Source organism: Dermacentor albipictus, chromosome 6 (assembly GCF_038994185.2).
Source record: "Dermacentor albipictus isolate Rhodes 1998 colony chromosome 6, USDA_Dalb.pri_finalv2, whole genome shotgun sequence".
NCBI classification, from domain to species: Eukaryota; Metazoa; Arthropoda; class Arachnida; order Ixodida; family Ixodidae; genus Dermacentor; species Dermacentor albipictus.
The window spans coordinates 50,867,454-50,878,289 of NC_091826.1; the positions used below are offsets into that span (position 1 = coordinate 50,867,454).

A 10,836-nucleotide genomic window follows, 5' to 3' on the forward strand; every position below is an offset into this window, starting at 1 on the left:
ATAGCACTATATCGATACTATTTAAGAATGCTTCGTTTAACATAGGTCCGAGTGAGTGCGCTGGATCTGTGGTAATTTTTCTTTTCTTTTTTTTGGTAAAATAGAGCAGTCTCACGCTGTACCGAACAAGGCGAGAACTATGAGAGTAGTAGTTGAGCGCAGATACGTACGCAAGCAATGATGGTATATGCGCCTTGGGTACACGCCGGCCACGTGCGCATGCTGTTCTGTTCTAGATGCGTTCTGCGCGTGCCCGCTGTGAGAAGCGTGGTGTTCGCACGTACACAACGTGTGTGGTTGTGCAATGAAAAAAGAAAACACGTGGCACTAAGACTATGTTATATCAGTATCATTTCACAGGGTAACGCAATTCGTCCTCGGTTTTTCCTGTATGATAGGAAATGGAAGTTCAAGCACCACCTGGAAATACCATCGCACACGTATATCAGAAGTGGTCCTTATGCTATCCGTCGTTCAGTATACACGACCGCAATCAGAAGCGAGTGCTGGACATAGTGGGACCGCTGTGCACTCAAAGCATACCTTGTAAATGCGATGTTGAATTCACGGTAAGTGAACTGCTTTTTGCATCTTGGTTTAAGTTGTGAACGGTGTAGCGTAAAAATGGAAACATTGCGTCGCATTAAAGTTCTGACCGGTAGGGGGCATAAGCATAGTCATTGCATGAAATCACACGGATACATGAAAATAAAGACAATCGTAGGCGTCGCATTTAGTTTTATAGCATTTAGGTACCACCTTCACATTGGATCTCCATAACTCTCGATTTTGAGGCTTTTCTTGATCTATAAGCATCTTCTTACGATAAGAGTTGCAGTTATTCTTTGATATTGTAGAGAGAAAAAAATGTAAAGTGGGAAAGCAAGTAGGTTAACCAGGTCTCAGTGTCCAGTTAGCTGCTCTGCACTGAGGAAGGGAAAAGGGGAGGATAAAAGACCAAGAGAAAAAAGAAAGTAATAGAACATCAGAAAGAGCAAAGAACATGCGCGAAGTGAAAGCACACCCAAGTGTTTATAGTCGTTCGCCTGGGCAGTTTTCCGAAGGAAGTGCCCGATCTTCTGTGCTGACAATCGGTGAGGCCACTTGGATTTTCTGCGCAAGAAATGACGGTAGTTCGAGGAGTTTTTCGTCTACTCACCCCGCAGGGGCGTCTGTGTAGGCAGGCGCTTGGTGAGTTGTGCCACCACATGCCTGGGCACATGGGGTCAGACACTCCTGCGCTTAACAGTGCGTGGCATAGCCGTGTCCGGGAAAAGGGGATCCTGGGGGTTAAGCCGATGCCGGGAGTTTGGACCTTTAAGGACCCCAGGCGGAGGCAACGCGCCCTTTTGGCATCGGCTTCATGAAGACGGACCTCCCGGATAGACCCACCAGGGGAAATCAGTAGTTGCCTTTTCCTGTCCCCCTCGCCAATCTTCCTCATTCTCTCTCACTCTCCATCTTTGGCGTCTCCTACTCATTTATTTATTACTTCCGATTTTCCAGAAGCAAGGGCTAACCTTGTGTGAGTAGCCAACCTAGGTTATGTCATATGTGGTTATAGTGGTAACGTACCTTTTGTAAGGCATCTTATACAGGTATTCTAGCGTCCCCCTGTAGGGCTCCATGGTGGTTGGTTGGCGTTACTGCCGAAAAATACATTCTCACTTATGGCTAGTTCTTTACCCCCACTACCTGATCACTCCTTGAAGAGGGGGCGCACCGATGAAATTTTCGAATATTTTCATCGCCAAAAAGAAACCTTCCGCCGATTTGATGTCATCCACTCTGAAAAACAAGAAAAATCAGCACGAACAATCTCATATTTTGTTGCTTTGAAAGCCCCAACTCAGGCACTTTGACCAGGCTACAAAGCATCAAAGATAGATAGCGGCGATCTCTTTTTGTAACAACAATTGCAATTGCACAAGCTAGTATCATGTGGACATGTTCCAGTGACAGTAACCTGGCCCGCACAATGGTGTGGTAGGGGGTCACTTTAATATGCACTCTCACTTATGGCTAGTTCTTTACCCCGACTACCTGACCGGTCCGTGAAGAGGGGCGCACCTGCTAAGGCACGATGGAAAAGAGTTTAATACAAAGTATATAATACTTACCTTTGGTACAAATGTGCTCCCGGAGAGTATTGAGACAGGGTACGTGAAGCTCCAGGTCAGAACATGTCTCCCAAACCCTTTGAGATGTTTTAAATGCCAGAGATTTGACCACAGTTCACAGAACTGCCGACGCTGCCAAGCTTGTGCTACATGCAGTGCTCATGAGGACTCCTCTGAATCGCGTAAAAACTCTGTCCGCTGTGTGATAGGAAGCACGCCGCGTGCTCGCGGTCTTGCCCATCATGGAAAAAAAATAAATAGGGGCAATAAAAGGAAAACGAAACATCCCATTCAAGGAAGCACGCAGGCGGGTGCCATGCCTGCCTACAGTCAGTTTTGCCGAAGTGTCGTGCCAGGGGGCAGCGCCACTAAGGCTTCCGGCGGCTGTCCGGCCCGCACACATTGAGCCGTCCCCTTGGCGGCTGCAGGTAGCACAGCTCCGCCGTCCGAGAAGGAGGGGCCATCGACTTCCGGGTTGGTGATCTCCAGGGTTTCGCTTCTGAGGCGAGGCCTTCAAGCCAAACAAACCGCTAGAAAGAGCGGCTGCCTCGCGCCGCCTCGGAAGAGGTGGACGCAACACCGATTCAGACGGCGCCCCTAGCACCGAAAGAGCGGCGCTAATCTCGCGACCGCTACAGAAAAGACAGACCTCACACTAAAGGACTCTGTGAGCAAACTCTTTTTCTGAAACACACAGGACCAAAAACTACATTCAAAATGGAAACACAAATATTACACTGGAATGTCCGAGGTCTCCACAACTTCGACGACATTAAAGAACTCCTATGTAAGTATAATCCAAAGGTGCTGTGTGTTCAAGAGACACATTTAAAGTCTCACACAAGCGGATTTCCTACGGCGATATGTTATTTTTCGTAAAGACCACGCTGACACTGTCGTGTCATCCGAAGATGTGGCTATCATAGTCGACAGAGGTGTTGCCTGCTGGGATTTAAAACTTCGGATGCCCCTAGAGGCAGTTGCGGTCCGAGGGGTGTTGTTTGACAAGCTATTCACTATCAGCTCTGTATACATCCCTCCCAAATACCAGCTTACTAAAACCGAATTTCTAAACTGCATACATCAACTTCCGTTGCCATACATCGTCGTCGAAGATTTAAACGCATATAACACATTGTGGGGAGACTTGTTGCGATGCGAGAGGTCGCCTAATCAAAAACTTTTTTTCTTCAGGAGCATGTATACTTATTAAAAAGAGCTAACATATCACGGCGTGGCACATAACACATACTCCTCCTTAGATTTAAGCATAGTGTCGAGTGCGCTTAATGCTGTACCTGGAGTGGTCCATTCTCAAGAACCCCTTTGGAAGCGGCCACATCCCAGTTATGTTAAAGGGAGACTAGAGCGAGACAATAAATCAGTTTTGACTAATAAAACTTTGTTTTGAGAACCCTGCAGGCAGTTATTTCAAAACAATACTTGATGAGAAAAGATGAGAAAATGAACGTCGAAGTATCAGTATTTGAACTCCCCGCCGAAACTCCGACGCCGGTACGTCAGTGCAACGTCAGGGATTCCAAAGCATGTTTTCGCATTTGGGCCGCGTTCGCTGAGTAAGGGTTCCCGAAACTTCATATGTTTAATATTTGGTTCAGAACAAAATGTAGTCAACCTGTACCACTATATAAGTAAGCAGGCCCTAGAAAATGCCATCAAAATCCATGACGTCAAAGCGACCAGGCGCGGGAACATCAAGGAGGCGTCGCCACCCGTCTTTCGTGTTTGCTCTTTTTCTGGCTTACCAAGCGTCTTATTGCGGTAAGAGTGGTGTTTTAGCGTCGTTGAAACTAATTTACAGATGCAGAAGAAATAATTTTTTCTTTTTAGTGTCCCTTTAAGCTTCAGAAAACAAGGTGAATGCATGCCACACGCCCCTCGGTGGAAGGTCGAATCAGCTAAGTGGGAACTTCTCCGAGAGCACATTTAAGTCAGGATGATATGGATGGATGGATGGATGGATGCGAAACTTTAATAAGGTCCTGAGGTACGCGACTCAGCGCGCTGCGGGCCGCTCCCACTTTGGGACAGCCAGGCCTTGCCCGACCGCCGCATCGTGGGCCCTCTGGACAGCCCATAGTTGCACCCCGGCATCAGGGCTCTTGATAGCGGAGAGCCACTTGTCTTCGTTGATTTCTTCCGTGCCTCGTAACGAGGGGCAACGCCAGAGCATATGATCTAGGCTAGCGATGTCATTGCAATGCCTGCAAGAACTAGTGGCATAGGTGTCGGGATAAATTTTGTGGAATAAAGCCGGGCTGGGATATGAGCCTGTTTGCAGTAATCTGAGGGTCAATGCCTGCGCTCTATTTAACTTCTTGTGTGGAAGGGGAAGCTCTCTCCTGCCGAGATAAAAGTGCTGCGCAATTTCGTTATATGTGGTCGGTTGATCTCTATTCTCCACCGCTGCGGGCCGGCGTTGGAGTTCTCCATGGTCGCGGAAAGTGAGACCTCGCGCCTTGGAGTGGGCCAGCTCGTTGAGGTTTCTGGGGCCTCCCGTGATGGATCCCATGTGAGCGGGGAACCACGTGAGAGTGTGGGTGGTGATGGTTTTGCCATCGAGGATGCGACAGGCTTCCTTACACACGGCGCCAACGCTGAAGGCGCGGATGGCTGCCCTGGAGTCGCTGAAGATATTGGCATGTCCGTCGTCCAGGAGGGCCAAGGCAATGGCCACTTGCTCCGCCGCACGCGACGACGTGCTTCGTACCGAAGCCGCGTTAACGGTCGAACCCCTGTGGTTGATTGATACTACCGTGAAATTGTCGCTGTTGCCATACTGGGCCGCGTCAACGAAGCAGCTGCCGCCAGGGAGTTCTGTTGCGCGGCGTAGGAGCGCCACCGCTCTGGCCTTCCTTCTTTCTACGTTGCGCTGGGGATGCATATTGCGCGGGGCGGGCGATATGATGATGTTATCTTTCTGCTCTTTCGGTAGGCCTTGGTAGGCGTCTTCGACAGTGGCCGGGGGGACGCCCATCTCAGTAAGGAGTCGTCTGCCCGCCCTGGTGCCGGAGAGCCTGAGAATCTGTGCCCTTTCTTGTGCTTCTGCAATCTCTTACAGGGTATTATGAATACCCAACTGCAGGAGTCGGTCGGTGCGTGTGTAGTTTGGTAGTCCGAGCGCGCTCTTGATCCCCCTCCTTATCATGGCATTTAGTCTGTCTCGCTCGGCCCTCTTCCAGACGTGCATGGCCGCTACGTACGTAAAATGGCACAACAAGAAAGCGTGGACTAGCCTTAACAGATTCTCTTCGCTCAGGCCTCTCCTTCTGTTAGCTACCCGCCTGATTAGACCGATGACGCTATCCGTCTTCTTTGCTAATTTGTGAATGGTGATGCTATTTGTACCTGTCCCTTCGAGTGTCATTCCCAGGATTCGAATGGACGCGACTTTGGGAATGGGATCTCCGCAACTGGTGTAGAGATTAATGTCAATTTCAAGGGGGGGGGGGGGGGGGTTCCAGTTCTGTGGCTTGCGGCCCTTTCTACTTGGGCTGTAGAGAAGGAGCTCCGATTTCTTTGGGGAGCACCGGAGTCCCGTGTTGGTTAAAAAGCGCTCTGTAGTGTCGACAGCTTCCTGGAGAGCGGCTTCGACTTGTCCATCACTACCACCCGCGCACCAGACAGTGATGTCATCCGCGTAGATCGTGTGACCGATGCCCTGGACCTTGCCTAGATACCTTGAGAGGTCAACCATTGCGATGTTGAAGAGGAGTGGTGAGATGACTGATCCCTGGGGGGTGCCTCTTCTACTCAGCTCCATTGTCTCCGATTCCAAATCTCCAGCCTTGAGGATGGTGCATCGTTTGCTCAAGAAAGACCTGACGAAGGCATGGAAGGACGAGCCCAGGTCGAGCTTGGAGATGGCGTCGAGGACGAACTCGTGACGGATGTTATCAAAGGCCTTCTCCAGGTCCAAACCAAGGATGGCTCTCGTGTCCCGAGTGCAGCGTTCCAGGATTTGGATCTTGATAAGCTTCATGGCGTCCTGAGTGGAGAGGCCTGGCCTGAAACCTATCATGTTGTGAGGGAAAAGGTCGTTGGTCTCGATATACTCGGCAATTCTGTTATGGATGGCGTGCTCGGCCACCTTCCCTACACACGACGTCAGTCATATGGATGCTATTGCCTCTTTTAATATAGACGACGCTGTGGCGTATGTAGCAGACTCTATATTTGAGAATGCAAAAAAGCACGGAAAAGCAAAAGCAAATGTTGGGGACGACCTCGCGACTTTCCAAGCGCCGAAAACTTGATTAATTTTACACAAATAAGGTTCAGCGTAGAAGAACACGTCGACACGCTAAAAGGGAGAGTTGGGATAAGTACCTCTCCTGTTAAAATTCCTACACGGGCAAGGCGAAAGTCAGGAATAGGGTAAATAAATTAATAGGCAGGCAAGCACATCCTCTACCCTTAAGTGACCATGGTGATAGCCTGGAAGATCAGGCGGATTGTCTAGGCAAACACTTTCAATATGCTTCGTACGCTTCGCACTATACAAAAACTTTCCTCAGGCTTAAAGAACGTGAAGAGAGGCAGCCCCTTAACCACAAAGGTACATTAAGCGAGTTACAATCGCCTATGTAGCTAAGCTGAACTTAAGGCATCCCTCACTTGTTGCAGCAACGCGGCGCCAGGGAGAGATCGCATTATGTGTGACATAATAAGATACGTGCATCTGACGCCACTAGTCATTAGCCAGCAACTACAGGTCAGTAGCACTAATAAGCTGTCTATGCAAGCTGCATGAAAAAATGATAAGCCCACCCTTAATCTCTTTCCTAAAAATAGCAAAGTACTAGGCGCTTTCCAGTGTTGGTTGCCAGAAGGTAGGTCGACAATAGACCACCTCGTTTACAAAGAGGCAAACATCAGAGATGCGTTTATATATAAGCACCCGAAATGCGTTAACACCCATGTACTTAGATTTAGGTGCACGTTAAAGAACCCCAGGTGGTCGAAATACTTTTCATACTTCATACTCGGCGTTTATGCATGATTGGCATGTGGCAGAGAGGGACAAGCTCAGTTCCCTCAACATAAAATTCTTTAAGCTTGCCTTCGGCTTGCCTGTCAGCACCCATACCGAAAACCCGCTCTAGCTCGGACTCCAAAACGCGCTCGAAGAAATAATCGAGTCACAACAGCGCTCACAGCTGCTCAGGCTATCCAGCACCCCGGCGGCCCACAAGATACTCGACGAGATGGGCCTCAACCCTGTCGACCAATGCCCCGACGCCATGCGGATTCCCAGCGACATCAGGTCTCAACTGCACATCGCGCCCATTCCCCGGAATATGCACCCTGCAAACAACGTCGGCAGACGTCGAACCAGGGTTACAGCTCTACTCGAGCATGTCCGCTACAACCACATTGAGGCAAGCTGCGTGGATGCCGCGGCGTATGTCCATCAAGAGGCATTCGCCGTCTCCATCGTCGACTCCAATTCTAGACTCACTTGCTGTGCCACGCACTTCGAGGCCCGTGGTAGCCGAACAGGTTGCGATCGCGCTGGCTGTGTTCGATGGTCGCAGTGAGGCAATATATAGCAATTGAAAGGCCGTCATTAAGGCCAACCAAACCGGGATGGTCTCCCCGCAGGCCCTCCGCATTCTCCAAAGCGCCAAAAGTATATCTCGGCATTCTACCACTTGGTTTCCCGCTCCCTTGGGGTCGACTGAGGGCTCTCCTTCTAACCCTAACGAGGGTGCGCACGAGGCCGTGCGAGGACTCACTGACCGCGCCGCCTCCGCAGTTCCCCTGCCCCGTGAGGAACCCTTGCTTACGCTTCATGAGGTTACCTCACACTACTACCTGTCAAGACGGGCATTCCCCCTCCCACACCCCGCCTTATGCAGGGCGCGGGCGGTGACCCTTCGACTTTTACAAGCCCGTGCGCATCCTAACCTTGCGTTTCTTCATGCAATATACCCTGAAAGGTATTCCAGTGCGGACTGCCCTGTCTGTGGACTAACGGCAACATTGGACCATGTGATGTGGGAGTGCGAAGCCATCGGCTCCTCCTTCAGCGAGGATAGGTGGGCTGCGCTCTTGGGCAGCCCCGAACTCAACGACGAAACCCTGGCCCTCCAGAGTGCGCGCGATCGCACCGTCAAGCTCGGCTTGGCGGTCCCTTCGTGGGACTAGTCGGGTGGCGCGGGGTCTCCCCTGCGTCTTCTCTGGACCTATTAAAGTTATTTTACTCACTCACTCACGCACAACTAGTTGTTGACTGGCGATGAACCTCCGATGTGTGCTAAATGTAGCGAGAGATTGACCATCATCTAAGTCTTATTGTAGAGCTGGGAAGCAGACGCTGAAAGGCGAAAAAAGCTTTCTTCTTGCGCACAGACAACCTTTACCACTTCAACCGGCAATGTTTTTTGGTAATGGACCACTATTCAACATGAAATCAATACTATATTTTTTTCAGTCAAGTCCGTTTGCTGCGTGCTATCAGCCCCAAAAATTTTGTAACGCGGCTTCTCTTGTGAACTCGCCGCTGCGATGATAGCGTTTTGTATAGCGCACGCCTCCAGGCCCTTGCTCTCAAAGAACCCTGATGTGGCAGTACTGCTACTGACAACCACACATTTTAGTACATGACCTCTTCGTAGCGTATATTTTATTTTCGACCAACATGTCGCTGGACACCCTGTGTATCACTGCAATAATTTTACCTAAACGTATATTTCCGCACTATACAGCAAATGTTTCTGGTCCTCTATACAGCGGGGCACGTATACGCTCTGACAATGACACGTATACACTCTGACATCAACTACATTAAACCATTTTCTGGCGCTCTTTGGCCTTCCCTGGTCCTTGGGCCTAAAACTCCATTAATGAGCATCATCATCATCATTATCATTATATTTCTGTGACGTCAGATTTTGCCTGATCATTTTCTTTGAGGACATTCGATGTTGTAAAAGGGTAATTTCTCAATGTGAGCCGATATTTGCTTGTTACTAAAGGTCATTAGAGACGTAGACAGCAACTGTGCGTCCCGCGAACGTCCTCCTGTAGTTTTGGTATTCCATTCACGCGGCTGTTGAATCTTCACTGCCATCGGGGAAATCGAATATTGTCGCACACACATTTAGTTAGTAGCGGTATGATCACAGTAGGACGTGCGAGTGTCTGGTTAAATGTCCGCATTTCTTCGATGGAGACAAGTTTATCTGTCGGCGGTCGGAACAAATGTTATACACTTTTCAAAACTTCCCGATGTCTCGTAGGTCTACTCAACCAACGGCCAGCCAATCGGAAAGATTAGCAAGCACTGGAGCGGGCTACTGAAGGAGTACTTCACGGATGCCGACACCTTCGGCGTCAGTTTTCCGTTGGACATGGATGTGCATTTGAAGGCCGCTCTCATCGCCGCCACAATGCTCATAGTAAGCGGCACGCCTCAATACACGCCTGCACGCAGGAGCAATAACACTTATGTGCATCTGCGCCGCGATGTCGGCGCATTTATTTTACAAAGAGGGTTATCCTTCGACATTGATGTTAGTCTATTTACCGTAGCATTAGCCTTCTACCGTTACAGATGCCGTAAATTTCCTCCCAAGTGCCCATACGCTCAAACAAATACGCACATACACTCGGTGCGAGGACGAAAGAATGATTATGCTTTGCTAAAATACTTTATTGGAAGCTCGTATTCTGCGTATACTGCGTTGTAGACGGATACGCGATACGAAGCTACTTTCCTTTTTTCTCTTTGAGCTTGCTCTCGCGTTTTATAATTTACTTAATTTACTTGTACATGCTGCAACTGCTTCGATAACTCTTATCGCAGGCGTGGCGTAAAAAATTGCAAAAATACTTTTTTTTTTCACAAGGACGAGGTCAGCAGTTGTAAGTAGCTGCTGCGAATTTATTAATTGGTCAAAACATAAAAAAATAATATCTGACTTGGTTTCCAGCGTGCTACTTCCGCAAATTGAATGAGGGAAGTCGGTTAACTGTCCGAAAACAATAAGAATTTCTCGCTCATTACTGAAGCCAGCACTATAACAAAAACTTCACTCTGCGTTAGACAAAAAGAAAAGCCGCATCAAGAACGGAGACCATTTCTCAAACTTCTGATCAGTATAACAAGCAAACTGCGAGAACCGGTGACCTCGTGTTTGTGTGCGCACGCTTGAATTCAATCTTCACTTCCATGTTATTTATTGGTGCCGCTTGGAGTCACTTATACACCGATCTTAAATTACAGGACTACATGTTCTTCGAAGAAGCATACGGGCAAAACGATGACAAAGGACCCGGAGTATGGAACTGATTCCGCCGACAGCGTACAGCGAAATGGCTTCGTCAGTCATTGAACTTGATGCAGTGGCTTGAGTTCTCAATACTTGATTCGACCGAGTGCTATCCTTCAAATCAGACTTGATTGCAGTCAGTACGAAGTGATTCGGTTCAAGCCTTAAATTTGTTTTTCTCATATGTGCGCTGATGGTGCATTCCTTCATTTGGACTATGCCTGACGGAACCCAATCCGTTTCCTCACACAAGCCGTTTATCGTAGCAAAGATGCTGTGGGTGCGGCAAAGCCTTCCGACCACCGCATTGTTTTGCTCTGTCGCGGCCCTTTCTGAGGTGGCCTAACTTCTAAACCGACCCGCCTTGGTTGCTCAGTGGCTATGTTGTTGGGCTGCTGAGCACCAGGTCGCGGGATCGA

At 49.1% G+C, this 10,836-nt stretch overlaps 1 protein-coding gene across 2 annotated transcripts in view; it reads left to right on the forward strand.

Moving 5' to 3' along the window:
- LOC135918706 (phospholipid scramblase 1-like) overlaps nucleotides 1-10,601 on the forward strand; it is a 48,179-nt gene extending 37,578 nt beyond the window's left edge. For both annotated transcript variants that reach the window (XM_070520795.1, XM_070520794.1), the window contains 3 exons: nucleotides 399-569; nucleotides 9,386-9,544; nucleotides 10,372-10,601. In XM_070520795.1, the coding sequence (XP_070376896.1) occupies nucleotides 399-569; nucleotides 9,386-9,544; nucleotides 10,372-10,437 (396 nt within the window). In that variant the 3' untranslated portion in view covers nucleotides 10,438-10,601. The remainder of the gene's footprint in view (nucleotides 1-398; nucleotides 570-9,385; nucleotides 9,545-10,371) is intronic.
- Nucleotides 10,602-10,836: the final 235 nt, after the last annotated feature.